Source organism: Pongo pygmaeus, chromosome 13 (genome assembly GCF_028885625.2).
Source record: "Pongo pygmaeus isolate AG05252 chromosome 13, NHGRI_mPonPyg2-v2.0_pri, whole genome shotgun sequence".
Lineage (NCBI taxonomy): Eukaryota > Metazoa > Chordata > Mammalia > Primates > Hominidae > Pongo > Pongo pygmaeus.
This window is the reverse complement of record NC_072386.2, coordinates 60,284,169-60,307,056: the sequence shown is the minus strand read 5'-3', so window position 1 is coordinate 60,307,056 and position 22,888 is coordinate 60,284,169. Positions and strand designations below refer to the sequence as shown.

General features: G+C 38.7%; 1 protein-coding gene across 19 annotated transcripts in view; it reads left to right on the top strand.

Moving 5' to 3' along the window:
• TRPM3 (transient receptor potential cation channel subfamily M member 3) overlaps positions 1–22,888 on the top strand; it is a 904,985-nt gene that overhangs the window by 745,873 nt on the left and 136,224 nt on the right. For all 19 annotated transcript variants that reach the window (XM_054501730.1, XM_054501720.1, XM_054501728.1 and 16 more), the window contains one exon: positions 6,255–6,327. In XM_054501730.1, the coding sequence (XP_054357705.1) occupies positions 6,255–6,327 (73 nt within the window). The remainder of the gene's footprint in view (positions 1–6,254; positions 6,328–22,888) is intronic.

Here is a 22,888-nt window from a genome sequence, read left to right as displayed (position 1 = left end):
GCACAGAAGAGATACTCAATTAATATGCCCAATAACACAACAACTACATGCAAGAGGGTGAGAGTGACAAGTACGATGCGCAGATTTCTGACTTTTAAGGGGGCACAAAATGAGAGCAAGCACATACACAGGAAAGCTGGTTGGCAGGCAGGTTGGTGGGATGGAGAAAAGGGGACCATATCAGTTTGAAAGATTTTGCTTCTCTTCAATGTGAGAAATCAAAATTCCTTCTAGCCTAAGGTAATCTGTCCGCAAGAGAGCAGAAGTTATAATATATCAAACTGAATTTGGAGGAAAAGTTTTTAACAAAATGTTTTGATGTTGAGTTTTTTGGGATTTTGAAGAAGAATCTCACTGTATTCCATAGTGCTTTGATAAGATCAACCAACATGTTGCAAACATCCAAAAGTTTTAGAGTGCATGTTGAAAATACCAATTTTATAGTAAATAAATATCAGACTTTATTAAATCACCTACAAAATGATTAAATTAATAACTTTTACTTCTACCTAATTTAAAATCTTTTTCTATTAAAATTCATATTGGTGAGATTTGATAGAATGAGCATATATGCCTATCTCCCTTCCTGCTCCTCATCCTCAAATAACAGAAAAAAGACAAAATCACAAATATATATATATCTCCTAAGCAGACTCTGTAAGTGCTCATCATGAAGGGAGAGGGAAAAGTATACCACATTATGAGACAAGAAATTTTTAGCAATTTCTGGAACGTTAAAGGAGATATAGAAACTAGTGTTTCAGATCCAGTGCAGTGGCTGACACCCATGATCCCAACACTTTGGGAGGCCAAGACGGGCAGCTCACTTGAGCCCAGGTGAAACCCTGTCTCTAAAAAACATACAAAAATTAGCCGGGCATGGTGGTGTTCACCTGTAGCCCCAGCTATTCAGGAGGCTAAAGCAGAAGGATCACCTGAGCCTTGGGAGGTTGAGGCTGCAGTGAGCCAAGATCATGCACTCCAGCCTGGGAGACAGAGTGAGACCCTGTCTCAAAAAAAAAAAAGAGGGAGGGAGGGAGAGAAGGAGGGAGGGAGAGAGAAAGAGAGAGAGAAAAGAAAGGAAAGATGGAGGGAGGGAGGGAGAGAAGGAGGGAGGGAAGGAGGGAAGGAAGGAAGGAAGGAAGGAAGGAGTTTCCATGAAGGGAGGGAGGGAGTGAGGGAGGAAGGAAGGAAGGAGTTTCCAGGAAGGAAGGAAGGAAGGGAGGGAGGGAGGGAGGGGTTTCCAAATTATTCTAGGAGAAAAGTATACACTATGAACAGTTATTTCAGTTACCATACAGGATCAAAATAAAGGCAGGGAACAGGAAAGGGCCCTGAGAGTAAAATCAGAATAATAAATTAAAGAACTCCCCTCAGAGTAGCTAACAGACCAAGAAATTCCATATCTACAAAGTTTATTTTACTGATATATACTCACCCATGTGCATGTACAGATATTCACTGCAACGGTGTTCGTAATAGCAAAAGATTGAAAATGATCCAAATGTTCATTAGCAGAAGACTGGCTAAATAAGTCATGGTACCTGCATATAATAAAATATTCTACAGCCAACAAATTATGATATATATGTATATATACACATATATCATTATTTGTATATATGTATATGTACATATGTGGTTTTACATATGTATGTGTATATACACATATATGTGGTTTTACATATATGTGTATATATACACATTATATATATGTGTATATATACACATGTGTATATATTACATATGTTAATACATGTACATATGTATTAATATGTATATACATACATATATACCCATATATATACACATATACCTAACCATATAAACATACATATGTATATGGTTAGGTAATTTATAGGATATATATAAATCCACTGTAATATTAAAAACACAATTTTTAGTAAAAGGAAATAAATTACATACATTTAAAAATGAATGAAAATGACAAAGTGCATATAAAAAATGTGAGATACATAATTTTAAATGCATTACTTGGAAAACAAGAAAGAATCAAAATAAATTGACTAAGAAGTCAACTTAAGATTCTATGAAAAGAACAGCTAAGGAAGCAAAAGTAGAAGAAATGAATGGATAATGATAAAAGATAATACTTTAAACTGTATATAATAATATTGGGCCAGGCATGGTGGCTCATGCCTGTAATCCCAACACTTTGAGAGGCCAAGGTGTGAGGATGGCTTAAGTCCAAGAGTTTGAGATCGCTCTGGGCAACATAGTGAGACCCCCACCTCTACAGAAAGTTAAAAATTTAGCAGAGAGTGGTGGTGCATGACTGTAGTCGCAGCTACTCAGGAGGCTGAGGTGGGAGGGTCACTTGAGCCCGGGAGTTCAAGGTTATAGTGAGCTATGATCATGCCACTGCACTCCGGCCTGGGCAACAGAGTGAGACCTTGTCTCAGAAAATAACAATAATAATAATATTGATCGATACAATGAAAAACTGATTCTTTGAAATGACCATGATTTTGATATAGTGAAACATAGAGAGGAATGAAAAAATTGCCGTATAATTCTAGATATAAAAGAGATTTTAAAACAGTAAGAGAATTCTATGTACAACTAAATAACAATAAATGTGAAAATTTGAAATTTTGGGATTTGATATGTCAACATAAAATTTCTTGATCTTGATATTCTTAACAACAATGGGTCTTATTTGCTAATATTTTATTTAGGATGAAATAAAATATTAGCAAAATGTTGATGAAATGCTCGGTTATCTGGAAAAACATGAACTTGAGTCAAGGAGAGGCAGAAAATCTCAACTGATCAATAACTGTTGAAGAAATTATAAAGATAATCAGCAATCTATCCATAAAAATGGTCCGGCACCAAACAGCATATAAACATCCTACTAACTCTGCCAGAAGCAGGTGAATTCCTTTGTTATAGGGACTATTCTGCTACATGAAGGGTAAAACGTTCCCAACTCAGAAAGTTAGCATAACTCTAATACCCAAACCAGATAAGACTGGTGACAGGTACCAACCTCACTCACAAACATCATTGCAAAAATCCTAAATAAAATATTAGCAAATAAGATCCAGTGTTGCCAAGAATAATGCATCAAAATCAAGGAATTTTATGTCGACATACCGTCTCCCGAAACTACTATTTTAATTCACATTTCCTCCAAGAATATTTAAGAATACCTGTTTTTTCCATCTCTGCCAACATTGATGGGTGATAGGAAAGGAAGGCCTTAGTTTTTCTTTGACTTTTTTTTTCTGAAGCAGATATAAAAAAATGTATAATTAATATTTTTAAACATTCAAATTTCAAATAAAATAAAAATGGAGTGGTGATGAATACATAATATCTCAGGTCAGTCCAGGCAAGATTATAATGTAACTTTGTCTTTGGAGCCTCCAGCCTCCCCTTGGTCCTCTCTTTTCCTCTTTTTAAGGCATCCTTCCTCCCACACCCTGGGTCACTCCCAGGTCCTTGGGTTCTCAAACCAGCACAAGGATGGGGCATGAACAGGTGTGCAATCATTGCCCCCACATCGGTTTTCCAGAAAAACTGTGAAGCCCTGTTGTACCAAAATATTCCAAGGCCCTTTCCTCAGAAACCCTATAGAAACACTGCATTTATCCATCTTCCTTTCCTCAACCTCAAACCTAAATCTGTTGCTAGGAAAACCTGATAATCTTGTATTTCAGGGTAAATTTAATGTTATCTATTTGTTGCCTCAGAAGAATTTCCATCTGAAATGTGATCTTTATGAAGCAAAATTTTAGTCATCAGCAGAACAAGTCAGATGGTTAAGGAATTCCATTTGATGCCTAATTTCTTAATTCTAAACAATGAACTCTGATGTTATCCTGAGTGTCCTCAGCTTGCTGCCAGCTAAGTACATGATACATGATAATATCTTTCAGACCATAGCCAGCCCTGGCTTAAAGAGTTGACTTAAAGGGCCAGCCAAAATTTCACCTCTGTCCCCTGGTTCTTTCTCCAGTGGACCCCAAATTTTCTCCTTAATTCAGTAATCCCTTCCTGAGTTCAGAGGATAGAATAGTTCCCTCTCAACTTCCAAGTAGAAACTTTGGGGGCATTAATAGCTGTTTGGGATAATGTCCAGATGGCATCTTGGCCAAACTTGTGGTTATGCAGAAGCAGATTTCTGGAAAATTTAATTGAATTGGGACACACCTCTACCTGACAGCCCTTACCAGAGATCACAACTATAACCTATGATTCAAATACAGCAGATAGATGGAGTTTGTTTGGCTCTTCATATTTTCAGTTTTTTAGATCAGGGCCATACATGGTGGCTCACACCTGTAATCCCAGTACTTTGGGAGGCCAAGACCAGGAGTTCAGGACCAGCCTGGGCAACATAATGAAACCCCATCTCTACCAAAAAAAAAAAAAAAGAAGAGAGAGAGAAAGAGAGAAAAGGAAGGAAAGGAAGGAAGAAAGCTGGGCATGGTGGCACATGCCTGTAGTCTCAGCTACTCAGGAGGCTGAAGTGGAAGGATTGTTTGAACCCAGGAGATTGAGGCTGCAGTGAGCTATGATCGTACCACTGTACTCCAGCCTGAGTGACAGAACAAGACCTTGTCTCAAAAAAAATTGTTTTCAGTTCAAATATCTGTGAAGGCATTTCAATTTGCAACTTCGGCCTTACCCTCATCCCAGGCTCTGACCTTAGGACGTAAACAGGTACAAGAGTCAAGTGTTCATATTATCTTATTCTTCCCTCTCCTTATTTTTTCCCAAGTTATAAAGGTGAGAGTTATTCAATTCCAATCACAGCTGTTCTTCTAGCTCATTGTGTGACCTTAAACAAATTACCTTGTCTTTAGGTGGTGGACTAGAAGTTCTCTAAGGCAACTAATTAACAGTCTGTGGTTGTGTGTGTCTATTCTCAGTACCATAGTGATAAAACCTAGACTTATAGATTAGCAGATCTGATTGTTTACTTCCTATGTAGTTGGAAATAAATAAGCACCATTATTATCCCATTCTAGAGATAAGCTCAAGGCATGAAACAGTTGAGTACTATAATAACTCAAATGTGGATATTCAAGCAGTATTTTGGCTTTTTTTCTATAGCCTCCTCTGACTTGGAAAACAAACTCTTCATTATTGTTAAGCATTGTTTGGAACTTTTTCTTTCCCTCTTTCTCTGCCATCAGTTATCACTGCCCCAGAAGTTGAGAGTTATGCCTGAGGCCACATAACTATGTTGTTTATGTACAAAATGATACTCCGTTATGTCAGCCACTCTCTGTCCACATCAGTCAATCTATGGACTCTGTGACAATCTCATTGTTCTAGGGTGAAATACAAAGTCAGATGTACTCCACCAACACTGTAATGGACTCTACCCACTTACTCTGCTTGAAGTTATCCTCTAATCTATTAAATGGGTCTGTGACCAGCTGTCCTGTACAATTTGGGAGTTATGGAACTGGATAGCTTAGATGTATTAATTTCTCCATCTATATCTAATATAAATGTTCACATTAGTGATGTTTTGATTACATAGTCATATATATCCATCCTTATGTAATTCATATATTTATTTTATGTATTTACATAAAACCAGAAAGAATGGAAGGTAACATATTTTAAAATATGCATTGCTATGCCTGACTCATAGCAAGGGCCCCAAAATTATAGTTTTATTTTTTTATTGGGGGAGCAGGCTGTCTTAGTCTATTCAGGCTGCTATAACAAAATACTATAAAATGGGTGGCTTACAAACAACAGAAATTTATTTCATACAGTTCTGGAGGCTCAGAAGTCCAAAATCAAGGCAGCACAGATTCAAGTGGTTCATAAACAGCAGTTCTAGCTGTGTCCTCATGTGGTGGAAGGTGAAAGGGAGAGGCCCTTCATAATGGCACTAATTTTATAATGACTACTAATCATCACCTAATGACCTCCCAAAGACCCACCTCCTAAAGCTATCACATTGGTGAGTAGGTTTCAACATATGCACTTTGGGGGAACACGACCATTAGACCATAGTGGGGTGTATATGGTTATGACCAAAACAGTGCAACTATAAGTGGTCTGTGTTTGGAAACTACTAAGGCGTCTCCCTCTTAATAAATTGCAGAGCTCTCTCATCGGATTCTTGTTATGTGTGCTTACCCTGTGGTTAAGAATCTACTTTGTAGATATAGAGATAGTCTCTGCTCAGATGTGGTCTCATTGATTTAATTTCTCTTGGGGGAAAAGTGCTTTGCTAATGATCACCTTGTCTCAAATTGCAGATTACGGTATTTCGGATGGGATCAGAAGGACACCAGGACATTGATTTAGCTATCCTGACAGCTTTACTCAAAGGTAAAAGAGTTTCTGTGTCCAGAGAGTGTGAAAATAATTTAAACGAATTAATACAGTGACCTTATGTCTCCTAATAATAGATATAATCCCAAATGATACTATGACACAATAAATTATTGATAACATAGGGGTCTTTCCTGTAAGACCGTTACTGCTATTAAATTCTCCTAGAATAGATGTTATAGTGTGACTCAATTTTATAAGATTTAAATATACTACAGTTTAGTTATGTCCATTGAATTATAAACGTATATAGAGAAAAAGGCTGACATAATATGTAAGATGCAGTGTTATCTGAGGTGATTTAATAGTAATTTTTACCCTGTCTACTTTCAAAAACCATTTGATATGGCATATGTGTGAGTATATGTGTGTGTGATATATATACACACAATAATAAATACCTTAACACACACAATAGTAAATTAAAATGGAAAATCAAAAACCATTGAGAAGAAGGAGAAGGAAAGAAATTATGGTACTCTACTTGTTATAATAGAACATTAAATTTAAGCTTCCTGGAAGTCAAGGCAAAAATGGTAATACTCTGAGTTGTAACTTGTTTTGAAGGTGGGTATTTGTCCTATTCTCTAGTCCCAAGACTACAAAGTCCTCATCTATCTGTCCTCATCCTTGGAGCCATATGAAGAGCAGTTTCCTTTAGGTTCTGTGGATTAAATCCAATCCTTCCTGTGCTTTACTAAGTACGTTACATTTGACTAATAATTTGCAGTGTTAAAATAAACAGAAGGAAGTTTCCCGTTCAGTGCTGAAATTCAAACTAGAACTATAAGATGAAACAAAACCACAGACATGCTGAATGTGGTTCTGAGTTAGAAATGTCTCCTACATTCTCTCTTAGCCCCATAGTTTGTTTGCCTGCTGTAGCATCATGGTTGGTCACTACCTCTTTGTCATCTCCCTAGATAGGGCAGAGAATGTGTCTCGTTCATTACTACCTTCTTAGCACCTCACACAATCCTTAACACATGGCAACATTCAATCAAGTTTTGTTTAATAAATGAAGGGACAAGTGGATTACTCAATGATTCAGTGATAGATTCAGCATTCCAAAATTAAAACTCAGAATACCAACTATTTCATTCATTTTCCAGTGTATCTACTCTTCTTCTGCTATTAATGTTCTCTTGAGGACCCATCATGTGCTGCTGTGCTCAACTCTTTACAAATACTGTAAACATTATTTGTTTCAACAACCAGATGATATAGGAGCTATTTTTAATTCCCATTTTACAGATGGAGTAAGTGCTACAGGAAGTTAAGTAATTCGCTAAAGGTTAAAATGCTAATTAGCAAGCTTGGCCTTAGGTCCAAGTATGTCTAACTCTTCACTATACCATGTGACCCCTCTGACGATACTAATTTGTCAGTTCTCTTCACCCACTCTCCAAGTGTATATATGCACATTCATTCAAAATCCTGATTGCGATTTAGAAGTTTTGCAATCCCATGAATCATATCATGTGTCCAGCTTGAGAACTGCTGCTCTAAAGCATTTTATCCCAATGAACTAAGAAATACAAAGGCTTTGCAGAAGAATCACGGGACCAGGGACCAGGCATGAACTGAACCACAAAGCATACTGCAGGCCCCACTCTCCCCTTATCAGAGACAAAAATAAAAATTTGAGGCAAGTTACCCTATATTTGCCATTCTCAAATAAAGATATTTTAAAGTAGTAATGTCAGTAACTGACATTTATTGAGAACTTACTATGTGCCAAACACTGTGTTGGATGCATTCCATGTATACATTTGTTTATTCTTTACAATAGTTCAATTACCAGATTTTACAGGCTCTATTTTATAAATAAGGAAATTGGGGCATAGAGCAATTCAGTAACATGCTCAAGATAAGTTGACCAGTAAATGGTAGAGACAGTCTGAACCCATAGCCCTCACTTATGTATAGAGATACTAAAAGCATCCCTTTCCCACTGATAAGAAATGAAGCACCACATTTACAACCTTGAACAAAACTCACAGCAAATGGGGAAGTGATCCGATTATTGATAAAAACATTGGCCATTATAATATCTTCTACTGAAAATATTTTCTTCCTCTCTCATGAATTTGTGAGAATTTAAGTTGTGATTCACTTTCAGCTCAGTCTTAGAATTTATTCATTGTATTATAGAATAGCTTTTTTCCAACATTTTTGAGCATGACATACCATATGAAATACATTTTATATTATAACCAAATAGTTACACATATGTATTTGGAAAATTGAAATTAAAGTAGATGAAATAATATTTACATTGACAATATGCAATTGCAATATGCAATGAAATTGGATATTTTCTATTCAATCTATTCTATTCTTTTAAATGCTGATTATATCCCACTAAATTGATTTCACGACCCACTAATGAGTCATAACCTGCAGTTTAAAAAAACACTGCCACAGAAGATTAAAGAAAATTATGATTGCTCTAAGAAATTAACATTTCTAATCACCATCATGAACATTATCTATGCAGCAGTTGATGCTAATGGGAATTTATGCCATTAAAAGATTATGATGTGTCAACTCTATTTTGCAAAGGCTTTGAAATGCTCTCAGATGCTGACCCATTTGATTTGTAAAGGCTATCAAGCACAGTACTTTTGCTGGCTTCTTCGGAGGCCAAGAGCCTACTTATATTGGTTTCAAACTCTCAAGTTTATTAAATTATTCTTCCTACTTTTTTTTGAATTATGCGTGGGCATGTAACATGGTTTAACACTTAATTGTTACATTCAGTTTGCAATTATCTAATGCATGTAGAAACTTTGTGCAATCCAGTTTTTATTCTGCGGAATCTGAGAAATTTCTGAGAGAACCAGAAGTTAGGAAGAGGAGAAAACCAGGAAGCGACCCACTGGTCCCTAAATCCCGAGGCCACAAGAAAGGACAGGAAACCAGGTGACCATGGGGAAAAGATTTCTTTGCTGCTCCTTGTTTCTGATCCTGTTGGGTTTGATTTTTCCTTGGGATCTGCATATTCTGTATTAGAGGATACTATTTATATTATACAGACTTATACAGTGTCTGTCCGAAAATGAAGAAAGAGAGAGACAAACAGAATGTTGTTACAGGCCAAGCTCATGCCTGTAACAGCAACACTTTGGGAGGTTGAGGCGGGAGTAGCACTTGAGCCCACGAGGTCAAGGCTGCAGTGAGTCATGATTGCACCACTGCACCCCAGCCTAGGCAACGGCGCAAGACTGTCTCCAAAAAAAGAAAAGAAAAGAAAAAAAAGAAAGAAAAAGAAGAAAGAATGTTGTTTCAGTCAGAGATGTAAGAGTCCCACAGTTTCTTCAGCTGATGACCTGGAGTAGCTTTTGAGAATGGGCAATGTCACATTTGTCCTTCACATGATAGGACCACTCCACAAGGGCGGTGGTCTCAGGCCAGAGACCGGGCGCTCTCCTCCTGCATTAGCCTTCCCCTGCCCCTGCCACACACACCAGGATATTCAGTTAACTTTGAATTTTCAGATAAACAACAAATAATTTTTGAACATAAGTATGTCCCCAAGTGGGGACTTATCATACTTATAAGTGTGTCTCACTTGAGACACACTTATACTAACAAAACAAAAACAAAAAAGAAATTGTTTATTATTTGCCTGAAATTCAAACTTCACTAGGAGTCCTGTATCTTTATTTGCTAAAACAGGCTACCTTATTTTAGGGGTGGAAAGGGGGCGATCCCTTTTCCATCTTAAGGGTCATAGCTGACACTTCTGTAACAAAGGCATATTAACAAGAGAAAAGCATAACAAATATGTTTGATCTTATTTTTATGTGACATTCCAGCCTTCAGAATGAAGATCTGAAGATACACAGAAAACTTTTCATTTTTATGCTTAGGCTCAGTGAAGTATGAACGGCTCTGTAGAAATATGATTACACAGAAGGAGTCTGATGGAATGCTAACACACTGAGAGGGGAAACCCAGCAAGGTCTGTCTTATCAGATGCTTCTTGGCCTCTCTGTGCAGCATTCCTGCTGATGCAGGACAAGCAAGCCCCAAGGTGGGACTTAGGCCATGAGGGTTCTTGGCTTTGCCCAGGAAAGAATTCAAGGATGAGCCACCTTTACTGAAGGAGTGTTACAGCTCTGGCACCGTTACAGCTCTGTTACTGCTCCTGCAGAGTGGGGCTACCCAATAGGCAGTGTGCGTAGATTAGCAGCTCAGGACAGTTTTGCAGTCATATTTATACCAACTCTTAATTATATGTAGATTAAGAGTGGTTTATGCAGAATTTGCTAGGAAAAGGGTGGTAACTTTTGCTTCATTGGTTCATTGCCTTGGAAAGGGGTGGTAACTCCTGGGTGTTGTCATGGCAATGGTAAGCCGACATGGCACACTGGAGGGCGTGTCTTATGGAAAGCTGCTTCCACCCTGGCCCTGTCTTAGCTAGTTCTCACTTTGGTCCAGTGTCCGAGCTCTGCCTCTGGAGTCAAGTCCCGCCTCCTACCTTACTTGCTTCCAGGTGTGAGATAGATCTCTTCTGGAATAAGGGTATTAATTTTGTTATGGCCAGCTGTGACGCAGAAGGACAGGAGAAGTGGATGGGGGGTGGGATTAGTGTAATAGCTTTAGGCTTTATGACTGGCTTTGGGAAAATGGGGTTCTGGTCTCTATGACCTGCCTTGGGGAAGAGGGTTTCCAGTTTCCATGGCTTGCCTTGGGGGAGAATGAAAGGTGAGAGACAGGAGGGCAGGTGAAGATCAAAGAGAAACTTTGCTTCTGAGTCTGCTTCTGGGACCTTTAGTTTAGCCTTAAGGCAAGTTTGGCCTATCAATCATTTTTCTGAGCCCCAACATCATTTATATTGCTGGACCTCAGATACCTCAAGAGTGAGATTCTTTGGGAAGAATAACTCAAGAATTTAGGGAGGTCCGCTAACCCTTCTGTCCACCTCCTCCTCTCAGCTGGCCCTGCCTTAATCACAACAACCAGAGAAAACTTCCACCAGAGAGGAGCCCAAAGTTAACTTAATAAACTGTTTGGTGTTTATCAATCTGCTCTCTCAGCAGCCCCATGCTGTCAGCATCCCTCATACAGCAGCATAAACCTCTTGCTCCAGGCTCCAAAAAGGCAGAAAATATCTATTCACAGCAAATGAAGTTATTATAAGTGGTCTCTGGACCCTTTCTGTGAATAAAATTACCCCCACCATTCATCTATTCTCATAGGCCTTGGATTCAATATAAAGTCAGATCACATGACTGTATAGTTTCATTCATACATGTGCACTGAAGAGTAATATGTGATGATCACTGTCCTCCATAAATGAGAAATTTGTTTTCTTTGGGTTTAATCTTCACTGGTAAAGAAGTCCATCCGAAGCACGGGGACAAAGTAACCTTTATTGCTTGCTTTCTTTTCTGGAAAGCATTTCAAAAGAGCTAAAAGAGAATGCCAAAACAACATGTTTCTCCTCATAAATGTCAAGGTCATCAAAAACAAGGGAAGTCTGAGAAATTGTCACAGCAGGAACAATGTGGTTTCTTGAATGGGTTCCTGGAGCAGAAAATGAAGGGTATTAAGTTAAAAACTAAGAAAATGTGAATAAAGTATGGGCTTTAGGCTTTTTAAAAAATGTTAAGAGATAAATAAGAATGATATCTTTTCACATATTATTAATCTGAGCAGGAGACATATTGTAATCAAAAACCTCCACAATTCTTTCATGTCAAAAAGACAAAAAAGGAGATAGCAATCTTTGGAATTAATTTTAAAGGTCAAACACATATATATATTCAAAGGACTATGACAGGCAAAGGTAATATCTATACAAAGTATAGAAATCACATAGCTATGAATAATAGCTGATCACTGTTGATCTTAGAAATGACTAGAAATATCACTGGGGTATTTAAGCAAGAGATATATGAATGTGGAACTAAAAAAACTGTATGAAATCAAATTTTCATATGAACTCATACAATTATTTCAGAGATAATTATATAGTTCCTGTCATTTTATCTGATGTGTTTCTGATCTTCAGACATAATTAATGCTATCAGTAATTAATCAACTAATTAATTACTTCTAGATACATGGAGAATAACTTCTAATATATCCATTTGTAAATTTGTTAAACTATAAAATAATTTAAAAATAACATGGGCCTGGCACAGTGTCTCACACCTGTAATCCCAGCACTTTGGGAAGCCGAGTGGATCACCTGAGGTCAGGAGTTCAAGACCAGCCTGGCCAACATGGCGAAACCTCACCTTTACTAAAAATACAAAAATAAGTGGAGCGTGGTGGTGCGTGACTGTAGTCCCAGCTACTTGGGAGGCTGAGGCAGGAGAATCACTTGAACCTGGGAGGCGGAGGTTGCAGTGAGCCGAGATCATGCCATTGCATTCCAGATCGGGTGACAAGAGCTAAACTCTGTCTCAAAAGAAAATAATAATAAAAATAAAAATGAAATGAAATTGAAATTGAAATGCAAAAAGAATAGCCAGTATGTTTTGTATGACTTTAGAAAAGTTTTAGGAAAGCATACTGTTGATTAGATTAGATAACACAAAATAATGAGACTCTCTATGTTTTGACCCATCTTCCATTACAATTGTACAATTGTATCTTCAGGGGAAAAAAGAAAACCTAAACTTAAAGGTAGATAAATTTTTTAAAAATTTCATATATATGCCGGGTGCAATGGCTCATGCCTGTAATCCCAGCACTTTGAGAGGCCAAGACAGGAGGACTGCTTGAGCCTGGGAGTTCAAGATCAGCCTGGGCAACATCGTGAGACCTTGTCTCTACCAAAAAAAAAAAAAAAAAAAAATAGCCTGAGTGGTGGCATGTGCATGTAGTCCCAGCTACTTGGGGGTTTGAAGTGAGAGGATTGCTTGAGCCCAGGAGGTCAAGGCTGCAGTAAGCCATGACTGCACCATTGCACTCCAGCCTGGGCAACAGAGCAAGACCCTATCTCTCGCTCAAAAAAAAAAAAAATTATATATATAATGTTTTGAAATGACTTCTGAATGCATGTCTCCCAACTCTATTAACTAGAAAATGCAGAGTTACTATCACAAACTAGCACTAACATCAATAAGCAATTGGCCTTGCTGCCTAACTCATCTCATTTTTAAAAATAACTTAAATCCTAGTAAAACGATAATTTTGGCATATGTTTTGAAGTAGTTTATGTCCAATAATTCCATGCATCAGATAGTTCTCATAAACAACTAACTTATCCTAGAGTGTTTACTGAGCAGTTACCTTGCTTAACCTCTCATGATTCATGAATGGGTTTTATAGGAATGTATTATGGCCTAACTTTGATAATAAAAAATATTTCTAATTATGTGTACAAGACTTGCTGCCCCTCTTTCCTGTGGGCAGACAGTTTAATATACCACATGGATGATTGCTTTCTTTTTAATGTTATTATTTTCTTAACCTTATACTGTCTATATATCTTTAATAAGGCCAATAAAAGAGACATACTTGTTGACATTTTTATGAGATACAAAGTTACTATAGCTCTTTTTTTCTTTTTTTGAGATGGAGTTTTACTCTGATCTCCCAGGTTGGAGTGCAATGGCATGATCTTGGCTCACTGCAACCTCCATCTCCCAGGTTCAAGTGATTCTCTTGCCTCAGCCTCCCGAGTAGCTGGAATTACAGGCGCCCACCACCATGCACGGCTAATTTATTTATTTATTTATTTATTTATTTATTTATTTTGTACTTTCAGTAGAGATGGGATTTCGCTATGTTGGCCAGGCTGGTCTCAAACTCTTGACGTTGTGATCCATGTGCCTCGGCCTCCCAAAGTGCTGGGATTACAGGCGTGAGCCACCATGCCCGTCTATAGCTCTTAAATAGTGAACAAATGAAAGTAGATGAAATTTTGTCCAAAAGCAACCTGCAAAGTCAAAATGTGAGACATTTTCCATCTATTTTAGACATAAAAGTTCCTAGGACATTACTGTGTGGATTGGTAAACTGTAGGTGGATAGCAAAGTGTTTTAGTTCGGGACTAAACAACCCAAGTAAGATTTATAGTATTGAGTCTTTCCAAAAGTATTTATTAAGCCTTTCTCTGCTTTAGGCCACTTTTAGCTTCCTTGTGTCCTCTGACTTGCAGATCAAGCTTCCCCAAATGCACTTGTTTCTTGGTGGTCCATTTTACCCCTTTATTCAAATCATTAACTTTGATGTCATGAAGCAAATTGGTCATCAGAAGTTGGAGTCCAGGCATGGAACCCCCAAAGCCAGTGTCTTCCATGTGCCTCTTGTTACTACCTCATCCCAAAACCACGTGGAAGCCAAATATCCACTTTCCCCCTTGCTACTCCATGCATTTTACAGACTAGGAAATTGAAACCAAAGAGTCTGAAAGATACTCAATATAGTTTGTCAAGTTAGTGGCAGAGCCAAAGCTTAAACCCATGTCTCTTCACTTCTACCCACTTTTCTTTACATTGCATACATTGGGCTTTGGAAGATACAAGATTCCCTGGCTTTACAAAGCCACAGGTGCACAAGCATTTGCACCTGTGCCTCTGGGGGATCTCGAGTAATTAACAGATCTGGATGTCTACTTCCTAAAATTCTTGGCGCACTTACCAGCTGCCCAGATGATCTTAGTTGCACACACAATATTTTAGTGAGGGAGAGTAACATCAGCAAGATGGTGGAACAGAAGTCCTCCTGGCATCACTCTCCCCACAAAAGTACAACTAGTAATTATTCAAAGACACAAATACCACCCTGAATGCACCAGAACTTAAGGAAGAAACAGTGAAAAAAAAAAAAAAAAAGAAAACCAATATTTTAGTGAAGAAACTAGGATGCCCACAATTTTATCTAATGTAATGGCAAGAATAAGGGTGATCTCATACTTGTTTTATTTTTAAATTGTTAGAGCATCAGTGGAATATTGCTGAAACTGGGAATTGTTTTAGTTACAAGTAACAGGAACACAATTTGAACAAGCTCCAGCAAAAACAAATAAAACAGATTTGTAAGTTTTCATGACCAAAGTCTAAAGGTAAACTGAATTCAGGCCAGGTGGCATCCAGGGCTCAAATGATGTCATCAGAGTCTGTCCTGTATCTCTTGGACACTAATCTGTACATAGGTTAGACAGAGCAACGATGAGCAGTACCAAACTTATACCCAGCCAACTGAGAAAACCCCAATCAGAGGGAAACATCTTTCGTGGTAACTGCAACAGAAAGTTCCCGGAAGGACTTGAATTTGCTCATCGTGGATCCATGCCCATCCCTGAATCCATCACTGTGGCAGTGGAATTGGGAGAATCCCTATGACTGTGTAATGAGAGATGGGGTTAGCTATATTCACATTAGGGTTTTTGGTTCCCAATGAAAACAGAGGTTCTAAAACCAGGAGAGGGGGAAAGAAAGGATGCTGATAAGACAAAAAGCAACTAAAAGAAATACACATCTCTGCAATTATATTAAAAGGAGTATTTTTGGGAGGCTGAGGCAGGCGGATCATTTGAGGTTAGGAGTTCAAGACCAGCCTGGCCAACATGGTGAAACCCTGTCTCTACTAAAAATAACAATTAAAAAAAAATTAGCTGGACGTGGTGGCACATGCCTGTAATCCCAGCTACAGGGGAGGCTGAGGCAGGAGAAATGCTTGAAGCTGGGTGACGGAGGATGCAGTGAGCTGAGATCATACCACTGCACTCCAGTCTGGGCAACAGAGCAAGACTCCGTCTCAAAAATAAATAAATAAATAAAACTACTGAGGGGCAAAGTAGGTCAAATTTGCTTCAAATGCAAGCACCTATAAATCTATGTTCCAGGAATACATTCTTCATTCAGCAGATAAAAACTGGAGCTAGGTCAAGTGAATGCTAATCAGGGTTCAGACATTCTCTCAAGTCATACTCATAAAGTTTACTTCAGGTAAACCTAAATATATCACTTATTACCTACCATTACTTACTATATAACGGTTATTTATTATAATAATCATTGTTACCTTTCTTAATTTTAGTGGTTTTTGTACTTCATTATTTTTGACAAGAATTTGTGAAGAGATTACATTTTTAACACTTTTTTCCAAGATCAAAGTCTCTTCCTTATTTTAAAAATGATTCCATAAGGGTCAGGTTGCTCCAGGATTTCCCCACTAGGCTCCTTCCTCTCAGCCCAGCTCCCACTCCTACCCACAGTCCCTGCGTGTGGTACTTACCACAGTGAGCCAGTGAGATGATGGCCATATTCAAAGCATCCCTACTCCCTGATTGCAAATTGTTTGACCTCATTGAGCCACAGTCTCCCCATCTATAAGATAGAAATAATAATAATAATAATAATACACAGTTGTAACAATTTTAAATTTTAATTGATAATGCAAGCAAAGCACTTAACAAAATATCTGGGATATCTATTTAATAGATGATGGCCTGACTGATAATGATGATGCCAAACTAGAAATAAGGACCACACCTGTTTTACTTACCACAATGTACTCATATACACAGTGCCTGGCATAAAGTCAGAATTCAGTATATATTTGTAACTTCTGAATGAATGATCAATGGGTTTTGGCTCAGATTAGATATTCTTAAATCCTAATTCTTCACTGGCTGTGGCCAGTTAACCAAGTTATCTAACCTCTGTGTGCCTCAATTCCCTTCCCTGTGAAAAGGGAAATCAATAAAACCTCTCCCATATGGTTTGATATAAGGGACACATGAGACGGTTATTGCTAGCTCTTTAAGGGCAGACACTCTACTCTGCCTTCTTTATGGTAGATACTTAACACATAATCATTTGATACTCTTTCCCTTCTGAAACAGGTTTTAAAAATTCTTAGGGCATTAGGATATCCCCCATATTCAAAATCCATCAAAACTGTAAAATGCCAAATTTGAAAGGACTCATAAATTTGAAAAAAACAAAAACAGCAGAAAACCTCTAGCATACATGTGAGAATCCAGAACAGACCACAGAAAGGAATTTAATCTAGAAAGTGGTTAAGCACATGCTAAGCTACCTTAAAATAAAATTAATTTTCTTGCAGATTTATTTTCATGGAAATCCAAATAGATCTCAGTCCAATAACAGACTAAAGTAGATAACAATTTTAGACATATTTGTTTGTCTCTAACAGGAGAATTCAACAAAAGAACTTAAGTCCCTTAATTCCTTTTATTTGTACAGTGCTTTATAATTCACAGATCATGTTTATACAAATTTTATCGTTAATTTTCACAACTCTGTGGAATGGTTACCAGATAATTTACCTCCAAACTGGCACTTTCTTGGGCATGGAAGTTGGCAGTATTAATAATTATGCCAGAACACCTGGAATGAATCAGAATGTCCAGGCAAACTGGTAGGTATGATCAAACCCCATCTTCCGACAGAAATTTCCAGAGAAATTTCACCTGTGACTTTCGCAGTGTCATACTATCTCACACCACACCATCACCACCACCCCTTCTCCCATTAGTCACCTCCCTTTAAGAGTTAAACAGGCTGGCACAGTGGCTCACACCTGTAATCTTAGCACTTTGGGAGGCCAAAGCAGGAGGATAGCTTGAGCCAAGCATTTTGAGACCAGCCTGGGAAACACAGTGATATGCCATGTCTACAAAAATTTTTTTAAATATCCAGGCATAGTGGTGCATACCTGTAGTCCCAGCTACTCAGGAGGCTGACGTGAGAGGATCGCTTGAGCCCAAGAGGTTGAGGCCACAGTGATCATACCACTGCATTCCAGCTTGGGCAACAAAGGGAGATACTGTCCCAAAAAAAAAAAAAAGAAAGAAAAAGAAAAAAGAAAAATGAAACCACCTCTTCTCTTTTCAGACAGAGTAGTTCAACCCTGTCCTCTGATATTTTGACCCCTGCCCTCAAGGTTCATCTATTCTAAGCAGGTTTGCAGGATATTTTCGCAAAGTTAGTCCTCTTCCTAAACAGAGTTCCAGTGGTATTTCACAGGAGAGAGTGGTTTCTTCAGCTTTCTTCAGCTTCTTTAATATAGGTAGTAAGTGAGAGAATGGGACCTGGACTCCCATCTCTCCTCAGAAGATGAGAGCATGGTGTTCTTTGCTTCAGGGTCATAACCAGGAGAAAAGCTGTAACATGTAGACTCAAGTGCTTGCAAGGACCAAGAACACCAGGGTCCCCCAGTCTCAAGTCTTAGGACATTCCTAGAATATTTTTCAGGATTATGACCATATCCTTAATATTGTCTCACTGTGAAATCTGAAAGCTGAATAGAGTTATAAGGATTTAGGGAACTGAGAGGTGTCTGATGATGTTTGAAGGAAGAACTGGAATCCAGGTCTTCAGACACCCAGGTCAATTATTTTTCCCCTGCACCATGCAGCCAGTTCTGATGGCAGCTGTGGTCACCCCCGGCCCCTAGTTACACAGAAGCTGGGCATCCTTGCGCTCTGTGACTTTCTCATGCCTCAGAACTGGCACAGAATCAGAGCTCATTGTGTTTAGTGATCTACACAGTAAGCTAATTGCCATCCCAATGCTTCTGAGCTCCTCTTGGCTTGTGAGGAACTCATCGCTGCCGACTTCCCAGCAGGGCTATGGCATCATACTTTTCTTTCTTGGCTTGCTTCAGGGCAATGAATCAGCTTCATTCATTAAATCAATTGCTGCCTAGTCTGCATTACATAATCACAGAAATTGATAGCAGCACAATTCTGAAATAAGTAGCTTACATTAATAATAAAATTATGTTCCTCCTGGCTAAGCATGAAAAAATAGATATAACAGTAAATCTAACATACAACAATAACAACTAATATAGAAGTTACTATGTTTCTAAATATTAACTACTTTAATCCTCACAAATACCACAATGGGGCAGGTACTAGCAGTATCATCCATCTTACAATTGAGGAAACTGAGGTATGGAGAGGCTAAGTATCTTGGCCAAGGTCACATGCTAGAAGTTCATGGAATCTATACATGAACCCAGTTTGTCCGAGTCCAGAACACTTGCTCTCCATTCTGAGCATCGATGGCCATGATTGACTGTTAAGGACCACCCCCATGTTTGACATGTTTGGGACAGTCAATGATGACTAAACGTTTCTTGATGCATGAAATAGTACAGACAAAGTACCAGATAAATATAGTCCACTAAACACAAGAATCTACTATCATTCTCTTCTGGACCCCTCCAAACAAGCATGACCAGTTTTATATTAAAAGGATTAGGGCAGAAACCATATTTCATGCTCACCACACTGGTTTCTCTTATTATACACTGTAAGACTAACTATCCCAGCCTCCTTTGCAGAGAAGTTGGGGCCATGTGAGTGTGCTTCAACCAATGGGATGTGATCAGAAGTGATGTGTGGCATTTCCAACATGGAAGATGAGAAGCAGATAAGAATGGAGAACAGCAGACCAGAAAACAAACCTGAATATTAAGCTGATATCAAACTGACTTACACTTCAAAATGCTCAAAAGGCCCAGAAATTGGGGCATCCAGAAACTCAAAAAGAGAGAGTGAAGAGAGAGAAAATATAAAAGATTTATTGTGTTTTTTAAGAAGCAGACAGAATGCCATATCCTCTCCTCTACTCTGCAAAGCCCACTCCAATCAAAAGGTAAATATTTATTCTCTAGTGAGAGTAAAACAGATTTTCTGGTCTAGGGGAACCAGGTACAAAGTGAGACCTGGGCCACAGCGCTGAAAGAGGGCCATGCAGGGGGAAGGAGATGAAATCAATTAATGCATATTAGATGCTGAGACCTCAGCCCTCTTCCCCAACTTTGTTCCCAGTGTGCTGGCAGCTTGGTCTTTATCCTCCAGGCAAAAGATTGGAAGGAGCCTTTCCTGTAAATTTTGATCTTCCCAAGAAATAATACCTAAAGACACTCACACAAAAGATTTCCCAGATAAGAAGCCCAACCAGTTTATCTAACCATTAAGTTCACAGTTGATCATTTCCACTTATGTTCTCGGGGGCTTCCAGTCAGCACTCTTATGCCCACTCTTAAATATGAAGAGATAACCAAGGATTGCCAAACACATAGGAAAGACCTCTAACACAGAAGAGAGAGAGAGACAAACAGCGAGATGCAGTGTGGAGCAAACAGAGCTGTGTAGGGAGAAAGAAACTCACCAACACTGTCACTAATAGCCTCAGAGAAATCAAAGAAAATGTTTTAACCGTTAAAAAAAGAACAACATCCTATAAAACACTCAATTGTTTTTAGAACTAGAAAGAGTTTTGGGGAATTAAAAATAGGATAGCATTAATACAAAATTAAGGGAATAATTAAAAGATAAAATTGAAATACTCTTCCAGAAAGTAGAGACAGGAAGAATAAAAGAGAGAATGGTGGATAAAAAAAACAATGCAATAATTCCAGAAAATGTCCCAGAACTCCAGAACATACATTTTCAGGTTGTAAGAAACTACTGAGTGAAAATAATCCTATACCAAGTCATACTATCATAATATAGAAGAACACAGGAGCAAGAGAACAGGGGAAAAGAGAGAAAGTGAGAGCTTCCAAAGAGAAAAAGTGGGCCACATGCAAAGAACTAGGAGCTAGAATGCTTTGGACTTCCAAACAACAATGCAGAAAGCTATTATACAACTTTGCAATGCCTTAAAAATTCTGAAGACATTTATTTTCAATCTAGGCCTATATCTAATCTACCGATCACTTGTGAAGGTAAAGTAAAGATATTGGCAGTCATTAGGTGCCCGGAAAAACCACTTTCCGCAGATGTTTTTCTTCAGAAACTACTGGAGGATGTGCTCTACCAAAATGAAACAGGAAACCAAAAAATAATAAACAAGTACAGAACACAAAACACAAGAAATAGGAGCTTCCACACAAAACAGAGGAGTTGGAAATTCCCTGGATCGTGAAGAAGGGAGATCCAAGGTGATAGTTCTGCTCCCAGGAGCTTAGGAGGCAAAAGCAAGAGCTGGCAGACCTTCCTAAGGCTTCTGCCTGGAACTGCCATCATGTCACCCTGCTGCATTCTATTGGCTACAGCCAGCCACCAGGCCAGCCCAGATTCTGCATGAGAGGAGATGTCACAAGAGTATGAACACTGGGAGCTACGGTTCCTTGGAAGCCATCTTCGAAGACCAACTACCAGAGAGAACCAATCTAATCCTCTGGTTGCCTCTGTGGAAAGAGGAATGGGGCATTGAGGCTTGTAATTTTTATACCAAATCTTGCGGGAATAGATGACTCTCAACTCTGTGCATGTATAACTTTAGTAAAAATAAAGCATATATGGTCCATGAATTCCCCAGAACTCAAAGAAAGAGACAGAATGAGTAAAAGAAAAGGGGAACAGAAGGTTGAAAATCATTAATTGCAATAATTCCAGAAAATATACCAGAGCTTCAGGACATAGGTTTCCATAGATTCCTGCTCAAAAATAAAAATATGGGGAATGCAGTTATTTTTATATATCCAGCTGTGTAAATGAATTCCTTTTTGTCATAAGTAAGCAGAATAGCCCAATTGAATGGTTTTTCTTTTACTCCCTCAGTTTTATATTAGTAACACGTTTCTCAGCTTTGCATATTGTGTATAAAACAGACACACTCATGAAGTTCTCTGTTAACACGTTCATGGGACACCTGCGAAGTACTGACTGACTTTATGGCAGAGAGGGCACGATAAAGAGAACGCGTCTATTTGGATAGGTTGACAAAATGAAGCAAATGCCCTGGTGCTTTCCAACGTTATTCATCATAAGGCCATATAATTTCAGTGGTCCTTTCTGCTTGCACATGAGAATATAGTGGCAATATTTACTGCAGAAAATCCTGGCCAAGATCACCAAGGAGACAGGGTACATATTTAATTACCCGACTTTGTGAGGTTTCTATATAGCTTTGATTCATCAAAGTCTAATACGCTAGCTCTGAAAATGAAACTAAGAACAGTTCTTCAGAGTGAGTGAGATCTTACACAGAAAATGCAGACTCAATAGGTAAGAGGAAAAAACAAACAATGCTGAATTACCACCTCTTGCCATCCCTAGACCCGAGGAGAGGAAGAGTTCAGCTCCCACTCCAGGCAGGGTGCAATCCTCAGAAGAGAAGTGGCCTTTAGTTTCTGAGGCGCTGTTGGCCAGCCCTGACCTGTCAGGACAGGTGCTACAATTCCATCAGCAGCCTGTGTCAGGTGCCACTGGAGAATCCAGAGTGATGTCCTGTTAGACCAGGCAGCCCTGGGAGGGCGTGAGAGGTACGTTCCTAGGCTGGCGTGGTGGCTCATGCCACCTGGTAATCCCAGCACTTTGGGAGGCTGAGGGGGGTGGATCACTTGAGGTCAGGAGTTCTAGACCAGCCTGGCCAACATGGTGAAACCCATGTCTACTAAAAATACAAAAATTAGCCGGGGGTGGTGGTGTGCTCCTGTAATCCCAGCTACTTGGGAGACTGAGGCATGAGAATCACTTAAACCTGGGAGGCAAAGGCTGCAGTGAGCCAAGATCGTGCCACTGCACTCCAGCCTAGGCAACAGAGTGAGACTCAGTTTCAAAAAAAAAAAAAAAAAAAAAAAAAAACTACTCTCCTAATCGGGT